At 32.7% G+C, this 19,410-nt stretch overlaps 1 protein-coding gene across 3 annotated transcripts in view; it reads left to right on the top strand.

Annotated features, from left to right (window-relative positions):
- Nucleotides 1-10,461, top strand: part of LOC132749273 (NPC intracellular cholesterol transporter 1-like) — a 31,381-nt gene extending 20,920 nt beyond the window's left edge. For 2 of the 3 annotated variants that reach the window (XM_060738996.1, XM_060738995.1), the window contains exons 15-22: nt 203-324; nt 723-878; nt 1,400-1,525; nt 2,004-2,148; nt 2,850-2,965; nt 4,104-4,247; nt 4,823-4,876; nt 7,427-10,460. In XM_060738996.1, the coding sequence (XP_060594979.1) occupies nt 203-324; nt 723-878; nt 1,400-1,525; nt 2,004-2,148; nt 2,850-2,965; nt 4,104-4,247; nt 4,823-4,876; nt 7,427-7,582 (1,019 nt within the window). In that variant the 3' untranslated portion in view covers nt 7,583-10,460. Of the gene's footprint in view, nt 1-202; nt 325-722; nt 879-1,399; nt 1,526-2,003; nt 2,149-2,849; nt 2,966-4,103; nt 4,248-4,822; nt 4,877-7,426 lie in introns of all 3 variants that reach the window. The other variant, XM_060738997.1, reaches the window with a different exon arrangement.
- The last annotated feature ends 8,949 nt before the right edge of the window (nt 10,462-19,410 follow it).

Below are 19,410 nucleotides of genomic sequence, written 5' to 3'. Positions count from 1 at the left end.
CATACGAGAGCAAGTCAAACGTTAAAAGATAAAATGACGGGCACTGCCTATAAATTCTCATCATAACTATAGATATCAACTAAATGTATACAGAGCATTTGAAATTGCTCTCTGAGAAATACATCAACAAAATGATGTATATTTCAGTCAATTTGGAAAGTCGCTTACTTATACACTATTGCATTTTTACCTTAAATTTCAGACGGAGTTCCTGCAAACAAAACAGCATTTTACGTAACACTCAAAGATTTTTTCACTACTGCATTTGGTATACCTTTCTCCAAATATATCGAAATGACAGACGATGAAGTACCACAAGTAAAGGTGTGTGCAATTTACCATTTCAAAGTTTCTCTTTTTTCGATGATGATATACTGACTGATTTGAATAAAGTTCTTACAATTTTATCATACAAAGTATCCAAAAATTGTTAATTTTACAATTTAAGCATTTAGATTATAAGAACAATATACTTGATATTTTGTACTATATCGAATCGGGCCAGCACCAGCAATATTTTCAATTTGGCCGTGTTTGCCGAGTTTTAATGTGCATTTATTTACTATTTGGGATATGGAAGCACAAATTGTGAGACGTTACCTTCTTTAATATGTATTTCTGATGTAATATTTGCTTTCTTAACGTCTCAATAATTAATTCTACAAAGCACAAAATACTTAAATTAATAATCTAACATTTCATTTGCTCATGATATATTGCAGTGGACGTATTTTCCCATGCAGCAAATAGTGTCACAGGATGTATGGGAAAATGAATATATAATGGAAGAAGTCCGACGGATTGCTGACAATGCGAATCTAACAGATGGAAAATGTTTCTCATATTCTGTGTTCCATATTTTTACTGAAGTTATCAGAGTAGGTTATAGTAATTGTTATTTCCTACGTTTCCTTTTATAACAAAGCTATATCTTACCCCTGTCCTTCATCGATTTTCATTATCAAGGGTAGCCCCAATGTTTGCCTGAAGCAATCGGGTTTTACCATACAGTTACCCGTTATATTTAACAGTATGATAATTTTCATAATAAGGGGTAAATCACTAAACATGAGAATGTTTCAACATGCAAAAATCCATATGATTTCAGAGAATATTAGTTAAGATCAATACAAAACAACCCACCTAATTTAAAACTGTAAGAACACCCATTTACGACTGATTAAGAAACAATATGTTAGTTTAGATAGCCAAAAAAAGCGAAAAAAATCAACAGAATTTTTTTTATAATGTCGTGGGTAATTAAAGTCTTTGGAGGTATAAATTCCTATCCCAGGTCAAAACTCCCATTGGATTTTTCAAAAAATAAAATTCCTATCGGGGGTTAAAATATCATCATGGGATATTTCATCAATATAATGACACTTGTTTCATTTTTCAGTATGTGGAGACAGAAATCATCAGGAACTTTGTACTAGCTGGCATTGCTATATTTATAGTAACATTATTATTAATTGTGGATGTCGTCACGAGCTTCTTCGTCTTAGTGTGCGTCTGTCTGACTACGGTATGTTAAAATTAGAATCGTCTTTATTCCTACATATATTTGTAGTTATATAGATTTTGAAAGGTTATATGGCACAGACTTAACGGTTATATAGCAGACAACTGTTTAAATATGGCCATATCGCCTGTCATATAACTTTATTTTTCATTTATAGTATACTGCCCAATTGCATTTTTGATGCAATTCAAGTTAATTTATCAAACATGCAGAAGACGTGAATATAATGTTTAAAGCATTAAAAATGACCAATGAAGATTGGCGTAAAAACAATAGGCGTAAATATTAATTATTTTAATATTGATATGAAGTTTTCTTTCGAAAAGATGTTACTGTTTAAATAAATGACCAGCGTTACAAATAAATTGACATGCGATTTTTGAAGAAATGCCCCACAGGTGTGCGGCATTAGACTGGCGTTTAAAGGTCTTGTTGTGTGGCTTTGCTTTGTTGTTGACAGAATTTATTCTTTTCATTTCAGATTGATATTATGGGATGTCTACATTTCTGGGATTTTTATTTGGATGTAAATTTGGTCGTACTACTGATCATATCTATTGGTTTAGCGGTGGATTTCTCCGCCCACGTAGGCTATACCTTTATGACAGTAACAGGCACTAGAAAAGGTAAACTAATACAACAGTAATATATGTTTATGGTCAATCTGGATCATTGATGCCTTAATTTATGTGTTGAGGATCAAATAACCACTTAGCCCGGTGCTACGGGGCATTAGAGATGTTATTTTATGACTATTTATGTTTTAGTCTCAGTTTTGGTCTTAAGACATATTTTAAACTGAAACGCAATCCAGTATTGTTTAACTTTTATCCTTCTTAAGCATATTAAGCTATTGAAACTTTTGCACGTTTTAACCCTTGAAATGTTTGAAGAGCTCCACTGAGGTCGAAAAGCATCAAACATAAAATTTGAAAACCTAGCAGACATCAAAGTGATTTATTTATGATAAAAAAATGTGTAAACATAATAATAAAAGAAACCTAGAGTTAAACATAAACTCCTTTTTTGCACGATTTCTAGACAAGTTTGATGAAAAAGCGTTGCATTGCTTTTAATTGTTTGGTCATTTTATATTATTAAAATAGTTGTTCTTGGAAAACTGAGCAAAGAAATGATCTGAAATGTTGCAGTCCAAACCTAGACCAATTAAGTGGCCCACAACTCTCGAACAAATATTTCCACTCCCTTCACGGCAAAAAATAAGTTCAATGGAGTCCTTTTATAAATAAGGAAAATCTGATGATTAGATAATTCAATTCATTTAAACCAAGAAAAGTGAACGTTATCTCTTTTTTTTCTGTTACAGAGCGTGCCACGAGTACATTATGTCAGATAGGTCCCGCTATTATACATGGTGCAGTTACGACATTTCTGGTATTTTTCGTTCTCATTTTTGGTCAAAGTCTTTCCTCTTTCTTTGCGGTAAGTATACATCATGTGTTTAGAATTTGTTGAAGCGTGTGTGTGTGTACATGGCTGTCAAAACAAATACTGGCGTTGTTGTTTCATCACTTGAACTTCTCTTACCGTAGTCCTTACAGCACTTTGATATCCGAGTTCTTACAAAAACTATGTAGTCCGAATCCGAATAGAACGTTGAATAGAGTCCTAACAGCGTTTATATCTGAGTTCTAGCAGAATGTTGAAGTGCGAATCATAACAGAACGCTGAAATCCGTGTTCTTACAAAACATATTATATTTTATGTGAAGTAGCTATTAACCTTTTCCCTTATATAAGCGTGTTTCGACGGCTTTTTGCCCCCCCCCCTTTTTGAGGCCCCTAACAGTGAAAGAAAGCCCTATTTAGAGCCCAAACACTGTTTTTCGTTTGAGAAATGTTGTTAAAAAAAGTGACCATTTCGCCAAGAAAAATTTGGACTTGTCAGAGGCTTAAAATGACCCCAGGTTGATCATAAGGTAACGTGTAACCAACGCTGAAAAGCCTTTGACTCTATCTCAATCCCTTGAGAAGTTGCAGCACTTTGAAATAAATTATGATGGAAAAAATCGAGGCAAAAAAGTGATTTTTGGCAATTTTGAGATGTCCCCTCGTTGCCATGGTAACAGGAAATTTAAGACTGAGCATGTCGTTACAAAGGCAATGGTCCAGTCAACATTTGTGCCAAGTTTGATTAGTATTGAAGCATTTTTCATAGTTTCAAAGCAGTTTGAACTTGTAAGAGGAGGCTTTTCAAGGAAAATGGCCATTTTTCACAATATGCTCATGGGGGAAAGGGTTAAGTTAGTATACAGTCTCGATGCACTATGGGTATTTGCCTACCTTGGCTGAAACATAAAGGGAGACAACTTTAGGGATATAATTATCAGAATTATGTACCACTTTAAAACGGTTTTAATTTTCTTCCCTCTAATTTATCAAGATTATTTTTTATATATTTGCTTTCAAATTGCAAACGCTTTCTCGTACAGTTGCTATAAGTTGAGATATTCATTCATTTTTCATAAATGTCTGTCTGTTATGCGTTTTTTAATCTCAATTAGAACATACTGGAAAATTATCTTAAATAATTATGGATTTTTTTTTTATACTTTTTCCAGGTTTTCATTTTAGTTGTGATATTTGGCTTATTCCATGGTTTATGTTTTCTGCCAGTGGTATTGAGTATAATCGGTCCATCACCGTACTATAATGCCGGTCCGGAAGGTACGGGCAGTAGCAGGTTAACTTCAAATATAGAACAGGTAAGTGGTTTCAGCAAATTTTTTATTTCTATTTATTCAGGTATTTTTTCTTTAATCACGTTTTTGTGTTTTATTATATATTTTTTACTAAATGATAAAATAAGAAATACAGATAAATTTGTTCATCTGGTTCTATGCATTTTGGAATATATATAAAATTTCTTGAATGTTTCTTTGTAAACAAAGTACATGTACATACTTCAGTATAGGCTAATTCACATTGAAATCAATTTTTTAACAAAATATACCTAATTTACCAGCTTTTTTATGACAATATTGATCAGACAATCAGACACCATAATAATGTTGTTGTTTTCCATGACGTCATTATTCAGGTGCAATGATAATGTTTGAACAACGCCATAATATTGTTGTTATTTTGGCTTTCCATATCGTCCTTTAGCAGAGGACATACTGTATAAAATGTTGTTTTCCACGACGTCATTATTACCATACGCCATTCAGCAGACGACATTATATTATTATTGTTGTTGTTGTAAATTTGTTATTGTTGTTGCTGTTGTTGTGTCTATGTGAATATTCTTTTATGTGACGTTGTATTTCTTACATTAAAGAATATCTACGTGATAGATAAAACAAACAATATACCAGAAGAGAAAAAGCCTGCGGTTAGTATAAGATAATACATTGACAATTTAGGACAAAATGTCATGTGACCGTCTGTCAAACTATTTACTAAAGATAAAATAGCCGTGTCACGACAAAACCAACATAATGGGTTTGCGACCAGCATGGATCCAGACTGATCAGGATCCATGCTGTTCGCTTACAAACCCTCTTACAAGTAGAGAAACTGATAGCGAACAGCATGGATCCAGATCAGACTGCGCGGATGCGCAGGCTGGTCTGGATCCATGCTGGTCGCAAACGCACTATGTTGGTTTAGTCGTGACACGGCTCAAATGTAATTCTAAAGGCATCGCTACAGAAATAACTTTAACCAAACGAATATAGAAAAAAACCCACGAAAACTACAATTATTTTAAGAACAACATTTTATAATCAATTATTTAAAGAATTATTACAAAATATAAACCAATGACGTTTTTAGAATGTAGGAAATGGGAAAAAAATCAAGGGAGCATGTTGTAGCCTGTAGGAGTTATTTCTTATACGTTTATGGAAACAAATTTTATATTTAAGAAAATCTGCTTCTAAAACAAATGTATTCTTATTATTGAAAAAAAATTCCAGTTTGTCCTAAATGATCTGTATTTACTACATGTATATGCATATATACTGTATAACCATTGTGTAGTTGATCTAATATTTATACTGATACCACACCACGTGTACATGTTCTAGTTGATTTGCATATAGTGTTGCTTTTAAACTAACAAAAAAGAGCTCTCGTGTGTCTGCACTCAGTACGGTCAAACCACATGGTCCATGTTTTTCTTTTTTTTGACACAACTTACATTCACCGGGCGCCAAGGAAAAATAAGAAATAAAAATAAGAAATCGAATATAATCTTAAAGTGCTATTGAATGTACAAAGGAAGTGCTTTTAAGAACATTTATACAGATTCATGTTAATTTTTATAAGAATTCAACAATTTAATCTTGTTTATATACGTACAATAAAAGCAATTTTACCTGATCGTAGGTACTTACTATTCGCAAGAATTACGTCTTTCTTGACAACATATATAGAAAAGCCCTTTCTCATTTGGTAACGTGGTAGATATATATACTGATAAAAATAGAAGTGTGAAATACTTTCTGTTTCTTTCAGTGTGAATAAATTTATATTCCTAAACCTCTTGACATATTTGTTCTAAGTTTGATTAATTGATTTTTTAGATGAATAAGGGCCAGAGAACGCCTATTCCAATTCGAATAGACAGACATTTATACAAACAATAACTACATACATGTATAACAAATACATAGAACTTATACATATAACCCATTCTTATAACTAATACATATAACCATCACATATAACAATCACATATTTCTGTATTGACTTCTGCTGATTCAGATATTTTAATCCATATCTGCTTAAATATCTTAGTGCATAATTCCTATCACTTGTGTTTGACTTTGTTTGCATTATTCCTTATTAAGCTGACATGCATATATACTTTTTTATGCTTTAGCTTCATAAATTTTAGTCCATGTGTGGATATATCCTCTTAGCATAAAATAAAATTCTATTGCATATTTTCGTGGCAAATTTTATAGTATGTTTTACTTGTGAACTGTTGAATGATCGTTTGACTGTTAGCACTGTGAATAGATAAAATGGTTAACTATGCTCATCTTGGGTAAAATACTTTTATTGTAGTTTATTGAAATTTAGGAAATTCTAACTGAATATGTCTTATTTAAATAAGAGAATTGACATTCAACGAATGTTAATTCTGCATTCCTTATTACTGCTCAAGTAAATTGGATCCCTTCTTAAAGAGTGCCAGTCTTTTTTATGACCCAATGTATTCATATTGTATTTAACATAATATCATAGTGTAGTATGTGTTCTTTTTGTTAACTCCAAATTATGTTTATTTTATATCTAAAAAAGAGCCTGTATAGAAATCAGTATTTTCAAATATCAAGTTTGGGTATGATATATCTTTAATGTTTATTGTCAAATGGTTTGTTACTTTATCACAAGTTTACACTTTGCAAAGGGGGCAGGTTGCTTCTGTCAGATCTTGTCTCTTCAAGATAATCTTCTTAGTTAACAATAATGTTCCCTCCTCGAATAAGATTTGTTTAAAGATATAAACAATACGGCATAATATCTTTTGTGTTTCAATGAATTCATAAACATTAACTGTATGGCGTTTTTTTATAAGTACTATTAAAGCAGTTGCCTCTATTTGGAAGAATCTGTATATAGGTCATCACTTTCAGGCGTGGTTTGTGTAATCTTTGTATATATAAACGCTTTCATGAAATCAGGGGTAACTCTTATTTCAGAGTTCTAAAGCACGGTAAGTCAACAAACATGCCGTTTTATGTCAAAGTTACACACATTTCATTCGTTTGTTTTGTACCATATTTTACAAAGAGTTTGCCCATACTATAATGTTAAGTAACAATTGTTTTACCATACTTATAACCATATTTTCCAAAAATGTTGTTTACTTGCTTTAAATATATTAAATTATAATTCTACTATTAGACCGCCATTATCATTCTATTTTTAGACCGTGGACACAGAGGAAGAACTACAGACGAATATTTCAAAGGAATCTTTATCTAACGGAACTAGCAGTTCAGTGAAATATGGATCAATGAACGGAAAGTTAGAAGAAAAAGACGAAATGGACGGAGGGGGTGTTTCAAACGATACTCACTTTTGATTGTTTAGTTCCCCTAGTTGAATGATCAAAAAAGTTTCTCATTTTGTGATGTTGGTGAAATAATTGTGTATATATTTTTACTTGATCTGTGGAATGCTTCTGTTGAATATTTATATATATTTTTGTTAAGTTTTGAATATGTGTTTAGCTGCGCAAGACAATGTTTTAAAGATCGATTATACCCAGAAAATGCTTTTATTTTTAATTGAAAAAAGCTTTATATTGTGTTGGTGAACAGTTATAGTTTCCAAAATGATACGTTCTGGCTAATTACCTGAACCACCATTTGCTTCTGTTGATTTGTTTTTTTAGGCAATTAGTAAGTTATAGTGATTTAAAATAAATATTTTGTATGGACGTCAAAATACTGCTTTGCTTACATTTGGCTAATTTAAGACAAGTAATTTCACATTAAGCGCGAATAACATCAGGCGATAAGCATCTACCATGCTCTAAAACTAATTTTTAAACGTTTTAAAACTTATGTTTGCCTTTTCTTAATAAGGAAAGATTTATTTGCTTTTAAGCCATTATGTGCTTTTAAAGGTTTTCTTGCTGAAAAAAGAATCAAAACAAAATTGACAGTCTGATTCACGTCATATATATAATAAAAATATGATAATTCGGAATAATAATTTCATAGGATAAAAAAAATGTTTTTCTATTCTTTTCACTTTGTTGATCTTATATCTAACGGGTTTTTGTTTTTATATAGAGCAGCTTTGGATATACATGTATTTTATCTAAGGGAGAATGACATGTGGATATAAAGTTAATTTTCTCATACAACGTACTTATGAATGATGAATGCACAACATCTATAAATAATTTCGCTATTTTAAGCTCGGCATGTTCCGTCACTATGTGTAAGCGTCGGCGTAACCAAGAACAACAAAAAAGTTCACATGAACTAGACATTTTTAAAGCAATAAATGTATTTAATACGTAAAATAATGACAGATAAAGTCACTTTTCATGGACTACGTTGAATAGAAACTATGTATGTAATTTATGTTTGACACTTTTTTGTTACTTTTATTTTGACTCTCTTTTCTTAAAGACGCATGCCTCCAGATTTATGCTAATTTTCTTGATTTTTTATATGTATTTCAAAGAAATCAACTTGTGAAGTGAACAAAAAAAGAAAGTACTTTGAACTTTCCTCTGTACTTACATCTCACGTAAATTACCAAAATAGGTCAAAATATGCAAAAATAGCACTTACTAAACTAAACTGACTAGACATTTAGTGATAGATAATAAATGCTAACTCAGTTATTTATCGCATATAACATACAAACTATTACTTGAATATTGAATCTTCCTCCTTTTCTTAAAATCAGTGTACATTTTGGTCAAGTTTGATTTTCTGGCTTGAAATATTTTGGCTTGTCTGGTGGCATGCAGCTTTAAAACAGAAATTACTTAGTTACATTTGAACATATGACTTTTTTTGTAAAGAAACGCATTTGACAATATTTTCTTTTTATAGGCTTGAAACAATTTTGGCGTATAATTTAATGTTCCTGGTTTTCATTTATCCATCTGTTAGCAGTTTTGTCTTTTAGACGATGAAAGGAAATTGGAACTTTTTGCCAGAAATGTTAATCATAAGGAGGTCATACTTAGTCTTTTAATATCATTTAAAAAATGTTTCTGCTCTGTATTTTTTGATCAAATACAAAGGAATTATTTTTGTGCAGAAATATTACTTTTATATGAGACTGAGTGCCGATTTAGGTTCGAGCTGCCTGAGATTAAAATTGGCCGCACTATAAGGGATTTCTTGATTTATATAGTAAAAACACATCTGAGACGTATTGTGTAAAATTAAGATGCCCAGAGCCTAGATATTTGGCACGTAACATCACTTTGTAGACCACAATATAAATGGTATTAAAATGCCCCATGAGTCAATATTGGCCTAGCCCGGGTGTCACTTAGTTAATATATTTTTGTGTAGGAAAACACATTTAAGTCTTATTGTGGTGAAACTACAATGCTTAGAGTTTTAATTTTCTTAAAAAAAACTGGCATCAATCAAGCTCCTTTGGTCAATGTAGGCCCGCCGATGTGGTCACAAAGCTGACACAGTCTTGTATAAGAAAACACCATTCAGTCTTATGTAATTTGTAAATCTGCAATGCCAAGCTAAGATATTTTGCATGTTACATAGCCTTGTAAATGGTCGCTAAATTGATATAAATCAGGTCCTTGATATCACGTAGTCAACATATTTTTGTGAAGGAAAATTGAGAACACATTTAAGTCTTATTGTATGAAGCCCAGAGCTTCCGGCAGCTTCAAATTGTATATTTTTACAAAAGGTACATTCATCATAACCATCCAGTAAAAATTGAGCCTGTTCCAGTAATCAATTGCTTCATGTCATAAATACTATGACTCTATATTTCGCGTATAATATTGCCTAGTAAACCTCTATAAACTTTTAAGAATCACGCATTTAGGGGTTTTATTAATCATGCACTTAGAGTAAAAATACATTATCGTTAGGATAATAGAGATAAAACATTTTTTACAGACAAGGTTCTTGATTGGTTTTCTATCCTAAGTGAAAGATTTATTTCATTGTTCAGAGAAATTTACATTCGGGCGTACATTGTCCCGCCTTTGTGGTTCTCTTGTATTTATATTGTCTTTTCTTCTTTTTATGAAGAAAGTTGTACACGCAAATGTTTAGTGTAGTTTTTCTTTCGTCACATATCAATAAAATTTTATGTGCAATTTATTTAGTACTTTTTCAATGAATGTGAATGCATTTTGTATTATTTTCTTAAAACCGAAGCATCAAACGTCGAAGTCATGAACTATGTACACAACATTTGCAAAACATGCGCTTAAAATTTGTTATTTATGTGATGAAATAATAAAATATATTTTAAATGACAAGTTGTTTTTTCTTCATTAAAAATCATTAAACAATGGATTATATAAGTAAAACAGCATACTTCAAATACTTAGTATTTATAAAAATGAAATAAATCCCCCAAAAAGGGCCCAAAGGCAGGTCATAACAAAAAGAACTGAGATCAACACAATAGTCCAAACAAGTGAAGCATATAAATCTGATTATGACAGGATGACTTCATTTTAGGGGCCTCCGTGACCGAGTGGTTAAGGTCGCTGACTTGAGATCACAGGTCCCTCACCGCTGTAGGTTCGATCCTCACTCAGGTCGAAATCTTTCATGTGAGGAAGCCATCCAGCTGGCTTACGGAAGGTCGGTGGTTCTACCCAGGTGCCCGCTCGTGCTTGAAATAATGCCCGGAGGGGCACCTGGGGTCTTCCTCCACCAATAAAAGCTGGGAAAAAATCGACGAAAAAATCTCGGCGGGACGCTCTAGTATGGCCCGACTTGAGTGCACGGTCGCCCATATGGACTTTCCGGCGACGACCTTAAATAAAAGCATTAAAAAAGACTTCATTTTGGTGTTAAGATAAGTAGCTTATTGTTTAAATATATTGTAACATGATGTCAGCCCAGTTTATCACCTGCTTTACAGTGGAATTACTAATATACTCTTTAGATAAAAACATCTCCAACACAAAATAACATGACTGTATTATTATAAAGTTTACTCAAAATTTTTTAAGAAGCTAGAGGATGATAATAGATTGGACACTTAAAGGCCCTTAAGTATACCCACAGACCAAATTTAATTAAGTCCTGTCCCCTATGAGAACAAAAGGCTGGACAAGCTAAGGCTATTAAAATAAATGCAGTCTTTCTTTTCCCGTCACATCCCATATGAGACGTTTTCTTTAGAATATAAACAAAAGCTTATCCCAATTTTAAAAAAGGTACATGTACATGTATATGCCTGGTCTGTGATGAGCAGAAATTTCATTGAAAATTTGGTTCATCTTTGGGAAAATTTAGTGGTCAACCTATTTGTAACAAGATCATTTTAATATGTCAGGCATGTCATTCTCCTAGAAAAAAATCACATCTTTAGCAGGAATACTAAATTTTGAGGCAGGTTTAAGGTCATTTATTATAATGTAAGTATATGGGATAATAGTCTGACCTTAAATGACGTGCCTGAAAAAGAAGTGCACATTAAATCTATACCAGGAGTAATCGAAGTCTAGATAGGCAAAGGAGATCGTCCGAAGAATTTCAGCACCTAGTGTTATTGTTATAACACTGGCAAAATTTTGTTTACTGTGCATAAACTGGCAACTGCCGATTTTCTAACAGATGATGAATAAGGGTGATAGACGACCTCGACTGGCACTAAGATAATATTTGAGTCGCGTCATGACAAAACCAACATAATGGGTTTGCGACCAGCATGGATCCAGACCAGCCTCCGCATCCGCGCAGTCTGATCAGGATCCATGCTGTTCGCTATCAGTTTCACTACTTGTTATAGGGTTGGTAAGCGGACAGCATCAGATTGCGCGGATGCGCAGGCTGGTCTGGATCCATGCTGGTCGCAAACGCATTACGTTGATTTTGTCGTGACGCGGCTCATATTTTATTCACTATTGTTTTAAGTCACTTACCCCAAGACTTAGATTTGCGTTTTTTTCCAAACTTTTTTAATATACAATCAATAGAGGCGGTAGTGGTACACTCTTTTATATTGTTTTTAAAGCTCGTTACATGTACATCTACCAGCCATGTATCATCTTTATTGTAACTTTACAATTATTCAGATTGACTTTAATAATCAACCAGTGCTTCCGTCAAAATCCATTGCGTGTATTTTTGATTAATATGATTGTTAAAATGTTTATATAATATAGTCTAATTATATTTAATATGCAACAAATATGTTTCAACTAAGAAGACGGCGCGATTGGCGGTTGTAGGGACAAAACTACCTGAGGTAAATGTTCGTTCCATGTGATTCAACATTTATCTCTTTGACTAATATTCTGTAGAATTTGCATCGGGATAAAATTATCCACATTTCACTTACAAGTTACAAAAATCAAGTAATGTAAGTTAAATGTATAAAAATAACTAGATAAAGGTAAAATATGATAAACAAGATCAACAAGGAAAGGCGGCGTTCAATGAACGCAAAATCGCATAATTGGCCTAGTAAAATCGCTTGGATGAGATAAACGGAAATTGTCCGGTGCTGCCCTTAGGTGTCACCCCGGTACGGAATTAGACCCAGCCCGTTGTAGTCTAGAAAGTAGTTCTTTTAAATTTTGAAATGGCCTATTTCATATCATCTTAATTGATACTGGTTATATTTTAAGTATATATTTAGTAATTATGTTACATGAAGTTTCATTTCTGAGTACTTTAAAGGGTTGTTTTTTATGTATTTTTGCAGGATTTATTTCTGGGTGGAAGGTTTCATGAGGCACTATGCACAAGAATACACACCAGTTTACTATTTGAATATTCTATAGTGATTACAGAAATTAAAAGCTGCAGAAAAAACTCCAAGTCAAAGGGTAATGTATTATTTTTTTGTGCTAAATTTAACTTGGACTGCATTTGGTGTTTAAAGAAATGGTCATGAAGTTTCGGTACCGGATTTGTTTTGTCCAGAATTTAGCCTTAAATGTGATGGATTACTATAGGATATATGGGTCGAAAATTCAGTAGGCCGTGTCCTAAATGTAACAGGTTAAAATGGATTTCTAAGGAACTACTTGGAATAAAAGTGATGAAAACTTCACCTACTGGTAATGCTGTGGATAGCAATCTGAATTTTTTAAAGGAATAACAGTCAGGTTTTGTATATTTCAAATTTTATTTAAAAATTAAATTTTGACAATTTAAAAATCTGCCACTTTCTATTGATGTTGTCTCCCCTTGCCATAAGACACCATTTGCTTCACTCCATTTGCATGCATTTCGTTGACCACAATACGGAAGTGGTTACACAAGAAGTAAGTGCCTATGTTTGATGCTAAATATTTATGAAGTATTGAATGAAAGACTTTGCAAAAAAAGTCATAATTTAAAAAAGGGATTAAAATTATTGACAGATTGAAATTTGAAATAATTTCATATGTTATAGAAAGCAAAATGAAACATTATTGACGAAAGTTTACTGCCTGTTTGCAGCCAAAACTTGACAGGCATATTTTCATGCGCACATCATTTTTTTCATTTAGGGTGAAGTTTTTGATTGTCAACAAAATTAAGTGAAAATGGTGTTTGTTTCAAACTTCTCGAAAGTGCAATTTCATTTCGGGTCAGTATATATAGAACATAAAGTAGAAATAACTGTGGTCATTGTCATTCATCTGCTGGCAGATATAGAAACAGTGCTATATTGTCATTATTAAAGCTGTTATAGACTAGTTTCATTTGATAATCATATTTGAAATAGATAAATAGAACTGAATTGACACGATATGTATTTGACAGTCAAGGATATTGTAAATTTGTATATGTATATGCAGCTTTGAATTTTATTTCATTATGCATGTTGTGTATAAGTGTAATACATAGGCCTATAGATATAACATTATCCTGTTGGGGAGTGCAAATGGCAAATAAGAAATTGCACTTGTCTATAGTCTGTTACAACAGTGATGATGATGTTGTTGTTGTTGTTGTTTTCACATGATTGTTGGGAGGGTATTTTTATTTTTCTTCGCAGTTGTCATGTTTACAAATGGCAAAAATATGCTCTCCCGTTTCGACCGGCAATCAGGTCATCATCAGACATTCTGCCATGAATGTGACGGGGCTTATTTTCACCATAACTCAGTTGAAATAACAATGCACAGCCACATCAATTCCTGGTAGCCCTACTTTGAAGGGCCTGCTGCATCAAGTTGTCCTTTGTGGTACTCGTCATTGTACTGGCCTTCACTTCTCGCAAGGTGGTACATGTGTTCTAGTTTTGCCCGTGTTTCTTTTCTTTTCATCTTAAATTGTCTTGTTTTTTGGTAATGCTAAGGCCTTTGAAGTCTGTTTTGATGCTGATTTTAGGTATCGAAGTGTTCTTGGTGATAGGGAGTGTCCTGTTATACTTCGGACATTTTTTCTCAGCAGAAACTTGAAATGAATTGTTAATTTGCAGAGTTTTTGAAGCTAAGCTGCCCGCAAAATTCCTCGAAAAGTTGATTTCTTTAGGCAGGGTGGATAACACAGATCTGTTAAAACTTTTGCACTTCAAGTGTTGCTTGTCACACTTTTGATGGCGTACTCACTTAGGCGTATTTTCAGAATAGCGGATTATAGCTCACGGTCATTTCTTGTCAATTCTAGGATGAATACCATGTGTGGGTAGATAGGAAGAGTTATACCACCAATCACCAACATTTCCTACACCGGAACAAACTAGGGATTCCTCTGGACAGAACTTACAGCTACCAGCATAACACTCTAATGTAGCTATACGGATTGTCAGTAAGCCTAAGGTATGTAAATTTCCTTCGAGACCATTTTTTTTAAGCCAAGTTTTCTATAATAGCACTGCATCTAGCCTTAATATCCTTAGCAAAAGCTCTAATAGCTTGTCTTGCACTGCCAGATAGGGTTTTTCCTTCAAACATTGTTGGGCTCCAATTTGAACCCAGTCCAAGTTTTTGTTCACAGTGTAAGTTGATGTTTAATTTATCACATTTTTGAGCACTGTGCTCTTCATAAACTTTGTTCATCATAGCAATTTGCTTTTAAATCTAAATTGATCACTTTATTCCCTTGCGGTTCACTGTTATCTTTTATTTTGCAGACTTTTCTGTGAGCAAAGCACTGGTTTTGAGGAAGTTCATACCTGATTTGGCTGAGATGTATGCAAGAACTACTGTTTGGTTTGTTCGGCAGCGTTCAAGTGAGGAGGTAAAATCTTGTGTCCTTTCTTGAAAGTTCCACTATTAAGGCGTCTCTTCTCCATTGTAAAATGATATTTTTAAGAGTATGATGGGCTTGAAGAGTAAATTGATTTAATACTTCCTATTCAATTATTTGAATTGATTGCCTTGTTCTATAACAATTTTAAAGGCCTTATCTGAGTAAGAATTTACTTACAAAAGGCCATATATAGTACTAGGGTAATAGAGATGTTTCTAGATGGTATTAACAATGAGTGTAGTCTGTGTATGTATATACTTTGCTTTGTTTACTGATAAATTTAAGTAAAAGTCTTAATCGGGAAGTTTTATAGCAATTTTTAGGGAAAAAATCATTATAATGGCAAACTTTATGCCCATTTTTCACTATTTCAAACTTAAATTTTAAGCTTTTTTTTAAGAAAAAATGGATAAATTTTACCATTTTATACAAACAAGGTATAATTCATGCATAGTAAACCTGTACAATATTGGCCAACAACAAAAAACTTTATTTCATGAAAATCTGTCTTCTATTTCTGAAGATATGTTATAATTTGTAATGCCATTTTTTTATCTAAAATTCTGTTGGCCGAGCCTGATTTTCCGCAAAGTGGTCACCCTTTAAGAAATGCTCCTGTATCAATGTGAAATGTAAGAGACATTGATTTCTTGATTAATATTACTTGTTCAACATAAAATTACCAAAAAATGTGTGTAAATGTTCTTTTAAATGAAATTTTATGTTCATTTAGGTGTCACCCCGGTACGGAATTAGACCCAGCCCGTTGTAGTCTAGAAAGTAGTTCTTTTAAATTTTGAAATGGCCTATTTCATATCATCTTAATTGATACTGGTTATATTTTAAGTATATATTTAGTAATTATGTACATGAAGTTTCATTTCTGAGTACTTTAAAGGTTGTTTTTTATGTATTTTTGCAGGATTTCATTTCTGGGTGGAAGGTTTCATGAGGCACTATGCACAAGAATACACACCAGTTACTATTTGGAATATTCTATAGTGATTACAGAAATTAAAAGCTGCAGAAAAACTCCAAGGGCTAATGTATTATTTTTTTGTGCTAAATTTACTTGGACTGCATTGGTGTTTAAAGAAATGGTCATGAAGTTTCGGTACCGGATTTGTTTTGTCCAGAATTTAGCCTTAAATGTGATGGATTTACTATAGGATATATGGGTCGAAAATTCAGTAGGCCGTGTCCCTTACTGCGCTATTAATCACGCTCGACTCGTGAACTCACTCAGGTCGTCCATCTGTGCACAGAGTGTTAGCAGATGTCAAAAATTTGCGAGACACAATCCCATATGTGACATTAATCGGACAAACACATGTATATAAATTGAGCAACACAACAAAACAGTAATATTATCAATTTATCACCGTGGATAATAAAACAAAATGAAAACTACACAACTTGTGTTATTATTTTGTATTGTTGTTACTGTAGTGGAATCAGGATGTCATTATTCCACGAGACAAGAAGGTGGTAAGTCAGCAGTTATTTTTATCTTATTTACACACTTAACCAATTAAACTGATGGATATCTAAAATGTCTTCTCCTTGATAATTTCTTTTTGGAAATTTCAAATATCAATCTCGAAAAAATAGAAATGAAAATTAGAAGTTAGTCACGTGGCTATACTGTACAGACGTTCAGGTTTGCGCGGCTCTATAATGATAGTAAAGGCGGCTCATTCATAGCAAGCTCTAAATGTATTAAACACATAAAATGTGTAGCCGCCGATGGGTTTTAATTATAATGTACTATAATTTCTGCCAAAGAGCAAGATTTGAGGCTTTACCTGATTCATATTAATAGTTAACAAACTAAGATCGATTTGTAGAGGTGTGTAATAAAATGATCACAGTTAAAGAACGCTCGTAACTAAACTAAAACAAGTACGTAGAGCTGCGGAATAAAATAGTCATCGTTAGAGAACGCTCGTAATTTAACTAACTAAAATAATACGTAGAGGCGCGTTATAAAATGATCACTGTATAAAGAGAATGCTTGTTATTTAACAAACTAAAATAAAGACGTAGAGGTGTTCAATAAAATGATCATTGTTAGAGAACGCTAGTAATTTAACAAACAAAAATAAGATTAAAGTTCGTAGAGGCACTTTATAAAATGATCATCGTGATTAAACAAACTAAAATAAGTTCGTAGAGGTGTTGAATAAAATGATCATTGTTAGGGAGCTCTCGTAATTTAATAAACTAAAATAAATACGTAGATGCACGTTATAAAATGATCATTCTTAGAGAACGCTTGTAATTTAACAAACTAAAATAAATACGTAGATGATTATTTTTAGAGAACGCTCGTAATTTGATAAACTTAAATAAATTCGTAGGGGCACGTTATAAATTGATCATCGTTAGAGAACGCTCCTTAATACAAAATACGTAGAGGTGCGCAATAAAATGATCATTGTAAGAGAACGCTCGTATTTTGATCTATATCTTTTATTTTGCTTCTTCGAATTTTACAAGAAGGGATTGCTCATAGATTTATCAAGTCATAATGTGTTGGCCTAGCAAATCCTGTTAAAAGGGACTCACTTACATATTAGTTTTAGACTAGTTGTTGACTCTATCCTTACATTATGTCGGAATATGTCTATAAGTTCTTTTTTTATTTTTAGATAAAGCCCTTTATTATCTTAGTCACGACATAGGGATCATCTCAACAATTAAATAAGCAGAAATACAACCACCCATTTTCATCTGAAAAAATGTAGTTATGAATATCTAAATAAAATTAATATATCCCTCGTTTTAAACGGTGGGATTGTTTGTTATTATTACGTTAAAAATGATTTATTTTCAAAACATACTCATTTTCAAATTTATTTGTTTTATTTATTGATCATTGTTTTATTCTATTATCAGATGACGAGAATTCCTGCGTTCATCCGGAGTTCCCTGGATTCAAGGTCAAAGTTGGCTCTAACATACAAACGTCCACGTGCTTGAATATCACGTGCTTTGAATCCGGAATGTCGGTCTGCGAGTAAGTTTTTGAAGAATAAAAGTTTTTAAAAAATGTACTTTATAGTGTATAATGCAGTTAGGTTATTAGGCCATTAGGCTGCTATACTGTTCATCTACCTATCTCCTAGGGCAGATATTCATGCCGCATATGGCCGATTATTACTCTACATCGTGGCCACCGAATTATACCAACCTCTCAGTGGAGCAAGGAAAGTCAATGTTTGCTCAATGATATTTATGTGTACAGTGTCCCTGAAATGGTCTATTTCGGGATCATTGATCCCAACACAAGTGTTTATAATTGAGTATCGCTCAAACCGCTGCTAGGGGGCGTGAGGTATGTTTCTCATTATTCCTGTTGCACAGAATAAAAAAAGTCGACTCTGAAATTTTCATATATTTTTGTGGTTCATGTTTCCAAGGGATGAAACTTTATCCGCATTGCTTTTTAACATATTTTACTTTATCTTATCATCGTAGGTTTGGATGGCGACTAGCCCGATTAGTTGGTTTACCAAAAGACTGCAAGAAGGTTCAGGTCGGCGACTGCGGTGTTAGGTTTGTGAAAGAGGACGACGATGATAAACTTTGTTTTGAAGACAAGGATCTAGCCTATAATTCTATATGATAAATATAGACAACTATGTTAGACTATCTAGTTAATAAAAATGGTTCGAGTCTTAGTATATTTGAAAACACACAGCGTATGTCGTTATTGTTTTATTGAGATAAAGGCAAATACACAATACGTATAATCATGATAACATAATAAACTGAAACATGTCATGTTAATATAGGTACTTTCAAAAGCATTGCACCATTATGAGAAGAGATTATAAATATATGCTATATTCAGTAAGTAAATATATACAAAAAGTACATATAGTAATAAATAAATGAAAAAAAATACTGATGTACAATAATTAGCGTAAATAAGTTTCATTTAGCGGAACTCAACTGAGGTCCAAAAGTCTTAAAACATAAAATTTGAATTTATTAATCACTTTGGTTGTTCATATTGTTAAATTGG

The sequence above is a fragment of the Ruditapes philippinarum genome, unplaced genomic scaffold (assembly GCF_026571515.1).
Source record: "Ruditapes philippinarum isolate M1 unplaced genomic scaffold, ASM2657151v2 ctg4163_1_1_1_1, whole genome shotgun sequence".
In the NCBI taxonomy this organism is placed as follows: Eukaryota; Metazoa; Mollusca; class Bivalvia; order Venerida; family Veneridae; genus Ruditapes; species Ruditapes philippinarum.
This window is presented reverse-complemented; position numbering and strand designations above follow the sequence as displayed.